At 55.4% G+C, this 14,828-nt stretch overlaps 1 protein-coding gene across 6 annotated transcripts in view; it reads right to left on the reverse strand.

Moving 5' to 3' along the window:
- PTPRU (protein tyrosine phosphatase receptor type U) overlaps positions 1–14,828 on the reverse strand; it is a 56,672-nt gene that overhangs the window by 18,467 nt on the left and 23,377 nt on the right. For 3 of the 6 annotated variants that reach the window (XM_053964460.1, XM_053964459.1, XM_053964457.1), the window contains exons 7-17: positions 14,086–14,379; positions 13,210–13,518; positions 9,730–9,839; positions 9,215–9,416; positions 8,278–8,380; positions 7,894–8,167; positions 6,266–6,302; positions 5,587–5,725; positions 3,871–3,900; positions 2,761–2,918; positions 411–601 (exon numbers count right to left, since the gene is read on the reverse strand). In XM_053964460.1, the coding sequence (XP_053820435.1) occupies positions 411–601; positions 2,761–2,918; positions 3,871–3,900; positions 5,587–5,725; positions 6,266–6,302; positions 7,894–8,167; positions 8,278–8,380; positions 9,215–9,416; positions 9,730–9,839; positions 13,210–13,518; positions 14,086–14,379 (1,847 nt within the window). The remainder of the gene's footprint in view (positions 1–410; positions 602–2,760; positions 2,919–3,870; positions 3,901–5,586; positions 5,726–6,265; positions 6,303–7,893; positions 8,168–8,277; positions 8,381–9,214; positions 9,417–9,729; positions 9,840–13,209; positions 13,519–14,085; positions 14,380–14,828) is intronic. The other 3 variants (XM_053964462.1, XM_053964461.1, XM_053964458.1) reach the window with 1 other exon arrangement.

Below are 14,828 nucleotides of genomic sequence, written 5' to 3' on the forward strand. Positions count from 1 at the left end.
TGCTTGTTCTTGGGCTATGGTCATGCTTATCAGAGGCCAAGTGTGCTGGAGAGCAGACTGTGACACGGTGATGCCCAGGGGAAGGAAAGGAAAGGAAAAGGAAGGAGCAGCCCTGGCCCTTGCAGGAGAGCCGGGATGACGCACTGCGGACAGGGCTGGCCCGGCTGCTTTGGCTCACCTCAGGGACCTGCTCAAGCTGAGAAATAACCCAGAGCTGCCAGCACCAGCCATTCAATCCCTACTCAGGGACACCCCCCATGCTGACAATGCCAGCCCAGCGCTGTGAGCTCCAGTTCCCATCCAGAGCTCCAAACCTAGAGCATCCTCTCCTTGCACACGGATCCTACCCGTGTCCCCCCATCCATCCTAACTCCCACTCCCCTCAGGATGCTGTCACGAGCTGTCCCTACCTCATACTCCTGCTTGAAGCCGTAGCCTTCCGCCGTCTTCATCTGGTTGATGTGCTGCAGGAGGTCGGCCACGCGCACGGCCGGGTGCAGCTGCCCCGTGTGGTACGGGGAGCCCTTGCGGCCGCACTGCCGCCGCGGGGAGCCCCCCAGGAGGCTGCTGGACTCATTGACCACGCTGCTGCGCTGCTCGCCTGCACAGAGGGGCAACGAGGGGCTGTCAGGGCAGCAAAACCGTGGGCTGCATCCCCATCACCTCCTCACAGCCACAGAGGGGCGGGGAGAACATACCCGGGAGATGCGGCTGCTGCAGGCCCTCTCTGGGGACCACCAGGGGACCAGTCCTCAATCCCACTCCCACCCTCTCATGCTCTCTGCAGCTCTTCCTACACCACAAAGCCAAAAATGCCCAGTACAGCCTTTTAGGACCTTAGCAGGTCTATTAGAAATCAGTGGGCAAGGCCATAAGGGGATAATAACCTCATTTCCCCTCAGCTGGAACAATGAGCTCCCATGCAGACAAGCAAGAGCTCCATGCCCAAATATTCACACAAGATCCTGAGTTGAAAAATCACCTTGCCAAAGTCTCCAGCGCAGCTTAACAGCTCATTTCCCTCGCTGCTAGAGACCAGCACTGGATTCCTCACGCTGCCACAAATGGAGCTCGCTGCTGTTTGATGGAGAGCCTGTGCAGTGTTTACCTGGTTTATGCCTTTGCTGTGTCATTACCAGCAGAGCCAGGCTAAGACCTCACCTGTGTTTGTCAGGGCAAGTTCTCACACCAAATCTGGGTTTGCACAAAACCTGATGCTCTGCACTACTCCCAGAGATGGGCAGGCAGGGACCCATGGAATGGTTTGGGTTGGAAGGGACCTTAAAGCCCATCCAGTCCCACCCCTGCCATGGGCAGGGGCACCTTCCACTGTCTCAGGGTGCTCCAGCCCTGTCCAACCCGGCCTTGGACACTTCCAGGGATCCAGGGGCAGCCACAGCTGCTCTGGGCAGCCTGTGGCAGGGCCTCACCACCCTCAGAGGGAAGAATTCCTTCCCAATATCCCATCCATCCCTGCCCTCTGGCAGTGGGAACCAGCAGGACAACCCAGGAGAGTGCCTCCACATCCCATGACCTGACCAATGGGCTCATCAGCTGCTGGGATTAAAGAAGCATTAATTAATTGCTGGCACTTGCAAGGTGCTGCCACAGCCGCACAGCTGAGGAACCACTGGGGTTTCCATGAGGATTAGTGATTTTCTTTTAAACGCACAGAAACTGAAGCGGGGGTGGGCGGGGGAACAGCCACCAACCAGTCACCAAGTCATTAATTTCCCTCTGTTAATTAAGGATTAATTACAGGCAATAGAGACTCTCCCAGCCATGGCAGGCAGCCCAAGGTCCCCAGCTCAGCCACACCAGCCCCTGAGAGCTTGGTTGCTGCTGAAGAAAAAAATACACCTAACCTAGGTCGATGTGTCAGGAGGAGGAAAAGTTTGCCCTCTGGGCTTTAATGATCCATGGGACAATGGCAGGAAGCAGCCGGGGCGCGAGAGCTGCGTGCAGGCAGCATGGCACAGCTACTGTAACAGATGTTACTGGCATATGGCTGAAACTGGGGCAGCCAAAGAGTTATTTTACAACCAAATCAGCATGGGGACACATCCTCCAGTGGGTGTGAAGTTATCAGTCTCCCTCTGATGGGAGCACAGGGGCTCTTTAATCCTTCAATGCCCAGGCTGTGTGGGGAAGGCTGGGGGAGCGCTTCCAACCTCTGCACAAGCCAGGAGGTGGGATTCACCCAGTTCCAGGGGGCTGCAGCCAGATCCTGAGCCCACAACCTCCCCACCCACAAGCTCAGATCTCCATGAGAAGATAGAGACCCAGCTCCCCACAAGAGCTTCCCCTTCAGCACTGCCTGGATGGTGGCAAAACACCAATGAAATCCATGCCCTTGGAGATTTACACAGGGCAGGGAAGAGCCTGCTATGCTACACACATCAGTCTAAAACAGATGTAAAACCAGGCCTTCAAGAGAATCACAGAATATCCTGAGTTGAAAGGGATCCACAGAGACCCCCGAGTCCAACTCCTGGCCCTGCACAGACACTCCAAGACCCCCACCCTGTGCCCGACAGCGTATTCCAAACACTCCTGAGCTCTGGCAGGCTGTTTCTGTGGTATTTTGGGGCTATTGGGCACCTTTGTAGCTGGAAGGAAGCAGGGGGATGCCAGGGTCCCTATCCTTACCTCGGTTGCCACAGCTGTGGGATGGGAGCAGGGGGATGATGGGTTACCACCCTCACCTCTGTTTCCACAGCTGTGGAAGGAGAAGAGGGCACGCCAGGCTCCCACCCTCACCTCGGTTTCCGTAGCCGTGGGTGTCCATGAAGGACAGCCCCAGGCGCTCGTCCTCCTGCAGGGTGCTCTGGTCAGTGAAGCTCCTGTCGATGGCACTCATCATGTGTGTCTTCTCGTGCCGGTAGTTTATGGTGGCTTTGGTCATATTCACGGGTTTCCTGCAGTGGGGAGGAGCAGAAGTGAGCAGGGCTCACCATCAGGTGCTCTAAGGTCCCCTCAAAGCTCCTGGGCTTGGATTACTCTGGGAGCAGAAGGGATTATTTGCAGCAGTGTGGTCATCATGCTTTGGTGCTCTGCTGTCCCAAGCCAGTCGCAGCCACACGTGCAGCATCCCTTGCTGGCCGCAGCAACTCCAGCTGCTCAGCCTCAATGTCCCCTCCTGTCCCTTGCCCTTGAACAGCCAGGTACGCTCCTCGTGCAGTCAAATGCTCTCTGCAGCCATCTCCCATCACATGGATCTGCCCCAGCCTTCCCCAGCTCTGTTTCTCCAGGCATGACCCTCTGGTGTAGTGGAAGGTGCCCATGGCAAGGGTTGGAATAAGATGAGCTTTAAGGTCCTTTCCAAGCTAAATCATTCTGTGATTTTAAAGCCATGTCAAGGGCCAAATCCATCCCAAGGGATGGGCAGGACCCCCGAGTAAACTTGTGCTCAGCACTCACTGCAGATGCTTTTCCCCCCGTGCAGGGTCTCTTTAGGCACCTAACAAACATGCTGGGAAATCCCAGGAGTTCTCACTGGGACAGAACCTCCCACCCCAAATTCAAGTAATTTAGGCAAAGAAACCTGAATGAATGTTTTTGAGAGGCAGCATCAGGCTCCAAAGCCAGAGCAGTGATTAAGCCAGAAGGCTGAACAGGAAATCAGAGCCCACGTCAGCATTGCAGTGGGGCTGGAACACTGCAAGGACTGCTAAAATCCAGAATTCAACTCAGAGCTGCTGACCCTTCCCCTATACACTGCCTTCTGTCTCTAACAAGCTCAGCAGCATTATTTTTCCTGATCCAAAGTGACCCTTAAAATGCACTTGGCAGAGATAAGGACTCGTTGGAGCAGTGGGGTGAGAGGGGTGGCTGGGAGGAGGGTAAAGCAGGAGAATGACAATTACTTACGGGTAATAGGAGTAAGAATAGTAGTTCCTTCTGGCAAGCGTGCAAAGAGAACAGCAGAAATTGCATAAGCAGCTTTTCTCCACTATTGGGAAGGGAGGTTACAGGGCAAGTCAGCTGCCAGAAAATTCAATGCACCATAAAGGAATCAGGCTCCCCTGTGGCACCCACAGGTTATTTACTCCAGGCAGGAGCCAGCATCCTGGCAGGAGAGCACAAGCTCCGGCTCTCAGCGTGACCACACTCGTGGTGGGTGTCCACAGCACCCTCGTCCAAGGGGTTATTGCATCATTTTTAAGAGTGAACAACAAAGATGTCCCAAATGTAGGGATTTCCCCATGGCTGCTGGTTAGGGGCCCAGAGGGGGAGATGTCACATTCCCAGTGCACCATTTACTAGAGACAAACATATTCCAAGGCTGCATTTCCATTCCACCACATCAGTGTTCCTCCAATGACAAAGCACTGGAGAAGATTTATGAGCCCAGCTTCCCAACAGCCCCAAATTCAGGCCTCTCTAATTTGTGGCTCTGGTTTATCCTTCAACAGGTTCATCCTGGGATGCTGAAGTAGAACTGCTTCTCCTCCTCCTGTCCTGCAGCGCTGGCAATGGGAATGCAGCAGCCACACTCAAAGCTTCCCACCCACAGCATCACTCCCCAAAACACATCAGCACTGCTGGCATCTGCTCCATCAGGGAAGGAGCCAGTGGAGCCATGAGCCAGCCCCACACCTCAAAATGTGCAAGGATGCTACAGCCCTGCTCTTCCAGCAACGTAAATCCACAAGGATCCTTCCAGGGTGCACGGAGCCATAAAGAGCTTTGCAGATTTACGGGGGCTGAGGCTCTGCCCTGCTGTTTTTCTCTCCCTCTGGCTGTTCACGTACTTTGCTCCATCCTCCCAAGCCCCGTGTTTAATTGCTGTCCTTTATCCCAGCTCTGAGAGCCTCCCCAGCCCGGCGCTGCCTCGAGCCCTGCACAGAAGCAGCAACTTTTCCAGGGCGTTGCATCCACGTGAAAAGCAGCGGCCACATCCCCAGCGCTCCCGGGGATGAGTGTCCCCAAAAGCCCTCACCCTCCTCCCTCCCACCCCACGAGCTCCCCCAGTGCAAGCCCACCACAACGGCCACAGCCACATCCATGCTGGACGTGCTCCTGCTGGCCTGGCCAAGGCAACAGGGAAGCCCAGAGGCAACCTCTCAGTGTATATTAAGCTGATTTTTGTAATTTTGGGCTGGGGGTGCAGGGCTGCACACCCTGGGGTCCCGTGGCTGCTGTTGGCAGGGAAGAGCTGGCGGGATGGGGACAGCTGGGCTCAGCAGTGGTGCAGGGTTCGGGCACAGGCCAGAAGCGTTTCCATCCATGCAGGATCACCAGAGCAGCACAAACACAAGAACCATCAGGGAAAGAAGCAAAAGACCAAAAAACATGAGGGAGAGGGACGGTGGAACAAAGCTGCAGAGTGGGTAGGGACATGCCCAGCATTTTGCTGCTCGGTCCCCAGTGTCCCCTGCCATGCCTGGTGTCACAGAGCATGGGGGCTCTGTGCCCAGTGGGATGCACAGGCACATGGAGACACAGCTTGGGGGAGCATCTGGAGCCTGCCCAGCACAGCTGAATCCTCACCAGTAACTCCAGTTAGTGCTGGGGTGGTGGAGAAGGGCTGAGCTGGGAGGGAGGGACAGATGAAGCACTAGCCACCAGCCCAGGTCTCCTTACCCCTTCCGAATGGCGACGATGATGGCTCCCAGCAGGATAATCAGGATGATGAGCCCTCCGGCACAGATCCCCAGGATCAGGCCCATCTCCTCCGAGTGCTGGGACACCTCCAGGGGACGCTTGCTCTCTTTACAGGCAGCTGCCAGGGGACAGGAACGGGCAGGAGGGGTGGGTGGACAAGGGTGCTGTGAGCACCCACCACACTCCGCTCCAGAGGGATTGGCAACATCACGCATGAAAACACTGAGATTCGTCCCATGGGGTGCTTGTTTCTCCATGAACACAAATTATTCCACCAAGATGCTACAGGGCTCTGCAGTGCCACACTATGACCATGGACAAGTCCCTCTCTCAGTTCCAGTGGGGTGGGACAGTCCCTCTGTGCACCTTTCATCACACCCCACGTAAGATCATCCATCCCTGGATTCAGCATCCAGCACCACCATTCCAGCCCCACCTCCACCATGGTAACAGCATTAAGAAGGAAAATTCAACCAAGGGAAAAACCCCAGATGCCAAAGAGCATGGGAAACAGAAGAGTGTGGGGTGGAGCTGGAATAAAGCATCACATGCAGCCCAACCACCGCCAGTGCTGATCCACCAGCAGAGCCCCGACAGCCGGAGCAGCTGTGGGGCTGGAGCCACCCCTCGGTGGGATCAGGGGAAAGGGAGCGCTCACCTTTGCGAGCGATCCGGACACAGTTCAGCCGAGTTTCCTACGGAGGTAAAAAGGGGGGTCAGTGCTGGATGAGCATCCCAGCAGCTCTGCTCCCCACTCTCACCCAAGCGAGGCTGCGTGGGCACAGGGCTGGTCCATTGGTGCTTCGGCCCCCAAATTGAGGGAGTCCATGGGTGATTTGTGCTGCAGCACCCCAAGAGCTCCTGGGGACCCACATCCCAAGAGATGCTGCTGGATGATCTGTCCCCAGCATTCCCAGGTTTAGCTGGAGCCACTGCTCCTGGCACAGAGGTGATGGTGAAGCTCAAGAGTGTGGAGAACTCAGCAGATGCAGCCAAGCCACATGTCACCAATGTGCCACCAGCTACAGCCAAAACACTCCCAGGTTGTCATCAAGAGCTTCATGGGTTTGTCTTCCATAAGTCAAAGTTTCAAGCCCCAGTCCTGGTGCTCTGCACCTGCTGCCAAGATTGCCACGAAGCTCCAGCTTAAGTCTCCAACAGCTTTAACATTTGCAATTTAGGGATGGGTTCAGGTAAAATATTCCATTTTTCCACACATCCAACTTCTGTTGCAAAATAAAAAGCACTACTTTGCCAGTATTGTCTTCTCCAAGCATCCTCCAGTCTCTCAAGACACCAGGCAGCAAGGTGCTCCATCCACCCTTGGCCCAAGACCTCCCCATGTCACACATAGAGGGCAGGGCCAGCTACAGCACTGCTCTCCCTGGGATCTCCAGATTTTCCTTCTCCTGCTTCTTGCTTCATCTGGCACAAAAAACATTAAAAACCCCAGCTATGATCCAGCGTTTTTCCAACATCTGATGGCAGCTGGGATAAATCCATTACCTCCCAGCAGGAAAGATGTAACACAGCATCAGCCACCAGTTATCATCCAGAGGCCAAGTGAGCCAGAGCCAGGACCCTCCCTGTCCCTCTGGCTCTAATGACATCGAAGAAGCGAGGTGTGAACGACCCCGGAGCAAGGAAAGGACTCAGTAATCACCTTCCAGCAGGACGGAGATGCGCAGGGTGAGGATGCTCCCTGGAGCAGGTGATGCCAGGAAGGGTCCCCAGAGGGTCCCGGTGGTCCTGCTGCTGACTTGGAGGAATCAGCCCAGGGGATAAAGGGGGTGCAGCTCCGCAGAGGGAAATGGCAGCAGCAGGGAGGGAAGGGCAGCCCGGGAGCTCCCAGGAGTCCTCTGGAGCTGGGACTGGCCGTCCTGCCAGCACTGGGGCCCAACAATGACACAGAGCTCTGGCTGCCCAAACAGTCCTTCTCCAACCCAGGAGCAGCCCCAGGAACAGGGGCTCCCCTGCACTGGTGCTTGTTGGTGTCCTGGCTGGTACTGCAGTGGATGGGGGAGATTAGACTATTCCACGTTGGCACGGGGATGGGGACAGGCACCACCCAGGGCTGCTGGAGCAGGACACCCACCCATCATCTCAACATACCATAGGGGTGGCCTGGAGCACCAGCTGCCCCCTGGCAGGACATCAGGGGTGAACCCAGAGGGTGACCCAGGGGAGGGTGATCTAAAAGTAGTCCCATTTTTACCAACCCTCAGACCCCAGCCTGCCCTTACCTGGTCCAGCACCGGGCTGGAGCAGGGTGCCAGGGCTACTCACCCCTTTGAGGTTGCTCATGGCCTGGAAGTAGATGAGATAGGCCTTCTTGGGCTCCAGGGGTGGGTTCCAGTAGCCGCTGTAGGTCTGGTTGTCCCCCACAGTGAAGGGCTTGGCCTCAGTGAGGCTGCTGGCGGGCAGCTCTGCCCCGAAGTAGTGCACAGAGCCACGGGACACGGCATCGTCGAAGGTGAGCGGCACCGGGAAGCACTCCTGCCCCCCCAGCTCTCGCTTCAGCTTCTTGGGCCGGTCCTCCTCCACAATTACCTGATAGGTGCTGGTGAGGGTCAGGCGTGAGTTAGTTTTGAGCAGAACGGTCCTGCCCTTCCTTGGACCCCGCTGTGCCACCCCATTTTGGGGTCTTACCCTCCTGCAGCCCCAACCTACCTGATGGGAGCCCCTCTGCCCTGTGCCGGCCGCAGTAGCACCGTGATGGTGCTCTCTGACTCGCTCAGTGGCGATGGCATGTCCCCGTAGTCGAAGGTGGGAGCTGCAATGGGAGCTGGGGTGAGTCCTGGGGCTCCCCTGGCTTAGGGGGAAACTGAGGCATGAGCAGCTTTGCCCAGGGCAAGGCATTACCCACTGGTGTAATATGAATCATTGCAAATAAAGTAAAAAACCTCTCCATGTCTCGAACAAGAGCTGAGAGACAACCCCTGGGTGTGCACAAGGGAGGTTACCAACACCAGTCTGGCAGAGGGGAAGAAACCAAGAGTGGGATCCAACCTCAGCAGGACGCAAATGCTCCAGTCTTGAGATGTGCCCAAAACCAGCACCACTCAGAATCACTGGCACAGTGTGAGCTTCCCCCAGCCCAGGGCAGAAGCACACCTGAGCCAGCCCAGCAGCACCCCCAGACCAAGGTGGGGGACCCCCATCAAGCCTGGCATAGCCTTGTGGTCCCAAACCATTACTGGCAGCCAGTGGGGTTCAGCTTGAGCTGCTTTGTCCCAGTGCTCCATTCACACTCAGTTCAGGCCAATTTGCTGCAGTTAATGCAACGCCACGGACGCGAGCACAGAGCCCCGAGTACTGCACAGCTTATTAAGGAAGCCAAATTAATCCCTTGCTCGTACACTGAGAGCTCAGACAGCACCAGCCACCAGCACTGGGCTGGCCAGGCTCCCCGGACAGGGACCCACAGGTCTGGGGACTGCCTGGGAGCACAGCTGCCACCACCAAGAGCGTCTTTCTATGGCAGTATTCAGCCACCAAAACACTGCCAGTCACCAAAACCAGAGGAGTGAGCCAGAGGCCCCACACCACCCGAGGACACCTGAGTGAAGGAGGAGCCCCAGTGCAGGAACGGAGTGGGGGGACCTACCGGAGATGTTGGTGGTGATCTCGGTGAGCGCCGTCTGGCCAAAGCCCTTGCCGGTGCGGGCCCGCACCGAGAACAGGTAGGTGGTGCCGGGGTGGAGGTTGGAGAACACGTGGTAGGTCTCGTTGCGCAGCTTGGACACCGTGCGCCGCGGGCCCGGAACGTTCACCGCAGGGTCTGAGGACTCGATGCTCTGGTAGCTGATCTGCAGAGACAGGGCACGGCATCACCCGTGGCCGTGGGAGAGGGAACAGAGCCCGGATTCAGGTGGAGAAAGGATTAAAACAACGAATTCAGAGGAGGGTACGGTCATGTGGCAGCCTGGAGGCAGCCAGGGACTTTTTGAGCTGAAACAAAAGCAGAGGTTCACTGGAAAAGCCAAAGGGTTCAGAAGTAGCAACAGCTGCTCTAATCCTCGTGGCCGACAGCAGAGGTTGTCCCAGACCCCTCCAACACACCCCTCACAGGAGCCTCCCGTGTCCCCATGTACCCCAGGTGCCACACCCGCCAGGATGTACCTCGTACTGCGTGATGAGGCCGTTGGGCTCCACCGGTTCCTCCCACTTCAGGAATATCATGTCCTCCAGCGGGGTGAAGGTGAGGGACTCTGAGGCAATGCCGCCAGGCACTGAGGAAGAAAAGGAGATGTGCTTGGATGCAGCTGGAAAGCAGTCTGTAAGGAGAAATCCTCCAGGAAACCCCTCTGGGTGGCTGTGGCAGTTGTGCCCTGTGACCGAGCCACCACACTCCCTTTGCCGTGTCACCTCCAGCATGAGCCACCAGACAGGACTGGTGGCTCCCCAGGGAGAGCCACTCCCTGGCGTTGATGCTCCTGGACCCGCTGGTAACACTTTGCCATGGGAGGGGGAGGTCCCCACACCAGCACAAACCCCACAGGTATCACTTCCAGCACCTCAGCCCAGGCACCGGCAGCAGCACAGGGTGCCTGAGCTTTCCAGCATGAGGAAAAGAAATAAATTCCCTTTTCCCCCACAACCCCATTCCCCCCCAGAGCCATTAGCATCCTGTGGAGACACTGCTAGCAAGCAGCAACATCCTCACAAGCAGACGGGCTCGACGTGGCCTGGCCTCCCCTCCAATTAACACCACCACAATAATAACTGTAATCACTGACGGCAATCAGCGGCGCTGGGATCAATATCCCATCTTTTATGATGGATTTCTCCACCCGACGGGTCAGCAGGGAAAGGCAATGCCTCGGGAAGGCACCGGCAGCATCCCCCACTCCCAAACCTTGCAGGGGACAGCAGCTCTTCTCTCTGATTGGCTTTTTTCACAGCTTTTGTTCGGGTGTAATTACGGGACTGGGAGAGAGGGATCACTTCCCACGGTTCCCACCGTGCAAACGCGCCGTTTCTACCTGATTTACAAGTAAATTTAATCAGAGGCACTGTGTCCTACACGTGTACACAGGCACTTATTAAATTCAGGAAGAATTACGGAAACCTGTAGGGCAGTAAAGTGTGCACCTCCAGAGATTCGGTTTCCATACACAGAACCTACACTATGTATAATTATATGTTATTTTCTATGATTATATATAGCCTGCATGATATAGACAATTGCATCTTATTTTCTATTATTATACGTTGTATCATTGTTATTGTCTATAGGATAATTTATATATTATCTTAATATTATAATACCTGTATATTCATATATTCAAGTACAGATATCGCACTTCCATCCCAGGTTGAGAGAGGCAAAGGATGCACACAACAGCTCCCAGGTGTGCACATACCCCTCTGCTATCCATATTTGAACACATATTTATTTATGGAATTATATATATTTATCCTGGCTTGCATCGCATGCACCCTGCCTCCTCCATCAGGGAGCACACTGCAGGGATATATGTCCACAGGTCCCTGGGACTGAGTTTCATCACTTCATGCACACACAAAATGAAGTCTCCAGTTGTGGGTCACCTGGATCCATGGGGGGCACTGAAACTCCAGCTGGAGAACCTATGGATGCAGCACACTTCCCTCAGTGTCCTGCCCACAAGCCCAGCACAGCTCTGCCTGGGGTCCAAGAAGGATACCGTAAACAACAGCCTTGGTTTGACCCAGTTAATTGGATTTTCCAGCCCAAAACCTGGGTTTACCACTCAGGATGGGGAGGTGCATCTTTGTACCCCACCAACAGCAGCCCCAGGGGACGCTGCTGTCAAAAGTGGCCTTATGCCAAACAAACCACAATTAAGAGTCCTATCATTAACGAGCTTTCGGCACCTTGGTTTACTTGCAGGGGCAGATGTTCATCCTGCAGCTCTGGGAGATCAAACCCTCATCAACCTCCTAGGCAGGCTGGGCCAGACAGGTGAAGAGTATCTGCCATATATCCGTAGGAGGGTATCCATAGATCCATCACCATGAGACCAAATGTATACACAGCCTCAAGTTGAATCCAAGGGGGAAGCCAGCAGCCCCAGTTAATTGAGGCACAGGAAAAAGCAGCTGGAGTGATTATAGTATGGCAAAAAGACATCTGGAGCTCCTGTTTTAATATTCCATAAGCAAACAGCTGGAGCAGTCACAGCCTAGTGAGAACAACCGGAGCAATTATAGCTGGAAAATAAACCACTGGCAGGGCGGAGCTGGGTGCCCCCACTGGGGCAGGCTGAGGGCTGGGGATGTGGAAAGTGCTGGTGTACAGAGGAAGGTGCTGGATTTAGGCTTTGAAGATGAAAAAGGACCTGGAGATGCTTTCAGCTCCTCTGCAGGTTTTGCTTTCCAGCCTGGGAGACAGGAGCGAGCTTTGCACACGTAACAGCAAGTCCTGTGCAGGGGAATTCCATGGCAGGCTTCTCCTCAGGGATCCTCCAGGGCTCTGGAGGCAGCTCAATCCTTTGCAATTACCAGTTCCTTCACTTTAATTGCTGAGTTTTTATGCTAGAAAAGTGCTTTGGAGATTAATCCCGTTCTTGCTTATCAGATGACTCCATGTGAGCCAGGGATGCTCCAGCCACATTCAGCAGTGGAAGAGGCCAGCCCTGGATGTGGCCTGTCACTGATGGGTGGCACTGGACACACAAAGCCAGCTCTGTCCTGTAGCTCCTGCCATATGCCATGGATCTCCAAAGCCCAGAGTGACTCAGGCACTGCTGATGGCGAGCTGCAGTCAGGGCGAGGGGCAGGTGAAGCCAGACCTGGGAGACCTCTCCAGCAGCCTCAGCTTGAGCAGATCCTCAGGGAAGGGCTCACCAGAGCAAGAGATTCCAAAACCAAGAAGTCCTGGAGCAATGCTGGAGCGTCCATCAAGGATGTCCTCCCACTCAGATGACAGGGAACCCAGAACAGGGCACAGCCAGAACAGGGGGAAAACAGGAGCAAAGCTGCTGCCAGAAACTGGGGCCTTATCATTGCAGAGCTCTCTGCACAAACCCGAAGCCACCCGAGAACAAACTTCACCAGGAAAGAGCACCAGGGAAGCCAAGAAAAGCTGCACCTGCCCTGATAAACAGCACTTTCCCAGAAATGCAGCAGTGCCCAATCCTTCAAAAGCAAGTAGATAAAAGATGCTACCTGAGTGCAAAGCATTCACTGATTTAATTGGTTATTATGGCTGCCAGGCTTTGGTTCCCAATAACAGGTGAGTGAGGATGACTTGTGTGCTGAGAGCAGCTGGGTATGAGCCAAGTCCCACACCCTCCATTGGACCAGCCATGGGTAAAATTCCCCTCCAAGGATGAGGGCATTGTGTTCACAGTGACATCCCCATCTAGACCCTGAGCCTTCCAGGCTCCCAGGCATCTCCCTTCCCCAGACACCATCACTGCCCCTTTCTCTCACCTCCTATTGCACACCTCTGGGGCTGTGAGATCCTTTTCACCTCCCCCTTGGCTCAGGAGAAATTCCCATCATGCCCACAAGCCAAGAGCCAGGGATGCACACCATGCACAGGAAAATCCCCAGCAGCTCGCCAGCTAGAGAGTTCCAATTCTGGGGATGAGGCACCTCCCCGAGCAGACTCACCATCCTCATCTGTCTGGAATATCACCTCCTTGCCCTCCTTGCGCCCCTCAGGGTTGGAGAGGATGAGCTTGACGTGGATGTTCTTGTAGGGCAGCAGATTTTTGATGGTGTAGCGGTTGGCGTTCCGCTCCATCTTCACACACTCCTGGAAGGTCTGGTTGTGGCCACTGCCCACGAAGTAGCGGTAGCACAGCGACATGGTGTAGGTGTGGCAGCGGGTCAGGTTGTAGCCCAGCGGCTCCCACTGCAACGTCAGCTGCCTGGACTGGATTTCAGAGAAAGCCAGGCCTTTGGGGGCTCGCATGGGCTCTGTGGGGAAGAGAGATGAGAGCAGGTGAGCAAGGCGGCAAACATCTCATGGATTTATGTGTCTTATCAGGGAAAACCCTTTTGTCCATAGGGACAAAGGGGACGAGTGCAGAGAGCAATCCTGGCTGCAAAACCGGGACCAGCTCCAGCACAGAATGCTACTGCCCTACAGACAGGGCTGAGGACACCACTGGGGACATCCCTCAGCCACCAACCCTGCAGGTTGGTGCCTCAGGCTCATCCTTCCCTGTAGAGGTGAAGCAGGGTACCAGCCCCACAAGCAGCCCCAGCTACCCAGAGAAAGGTGCCCACACCACAGGAGCCCTCGTGCTGTCATCACGCCCAAGTCAGGCTCTCGAGACAAGAGGGACCAAGTGCCTTTAGTGGGAGGGAGTTCAATCAGCTCTAATCGGAGTGAATGGGAGAAGTTAACGAGGCAGCACCTCTGCCAGCAGCACACACACACACAGACACACACAGGCGCCTTGGGTTAGCTCCTCTCCTCACCACAGGAAGGGAGGGCTCGGGGTGCCAGGAGAGCTGTCCCAGGGACGCCACGGGGCCCACCTGCGCACTTGGTGCGGCTGATGAGGGGCGGCCCCGGTTTGCCGGTGCCCCCCTCGCCGGGCCGGGTGAGCAGGACGCTGATCTCGTACTCCGTGTCGGGGTCCAGGTGCCAGAGCTTGTAGGTCTGCATGTTGACAGCGTGGACCTCCGACCAGGGCCCCGAGGTCATGCGGTACTCGATCTCCTTGCGCACGATGGGGCCGTCACCGATGATGGAGTTGGTGTTGAGCTGGATGATGAGGTAGGTGGAGCCGGCCCGGAGCAGCTGGGGGGGGGCAATGGGGGTGGGGGGCTCTGGAAGAGAGCACAGAGGGGCAGGTGGAGCACCCCCAGAGCCAGGCCGGTGCTGGCACAACCACAGGCACCACGGTTTTCTTTCTTTGTTTACAGGCTGCAGTCAACACATTCCCAGTGCCTCTTCCCACACCAACCCACCACACTCAGGCTGGAGAAGGGAACCTTTGGGCTGACCTAACTGTGGCCTTCCAGTATCTGAAAGGTGTCACACTGTGACACAAAATAACTCACAGAAGCAGGTTAGATGTAAGAGGAAAGAAAAAAGAACTCAAAAAAGCTAACTTTATTTTCTGACTCCACTATATATACAATAGAAAAAATGACAGTGGATTGGAGGGTGAAACTGCCACCTCTCCAACCACACTGGTCAAACCAACAGTCTATCAATTCTCTTCACTTACAAAGAAGAATGCAAAACAACCATTATTGACATAAACATGCGTGAG

The sequence above is a fragment of the Vidua chalybeata genome, chromosome 25 (genome assembly GCF_026979565.1).
Source record: "Vidua chalybeata isolate OUT-0048 chromosome 25, bVidCha1 merged haplotype, whole genome shotgun sequence".
NCBI classification, from domain to species: domain Eukaryota; kingdom Metazoa; phylum Chordata; class Aves; order Passeriformes; family Viduidae; genus Vidua; species Vidua chalybeata.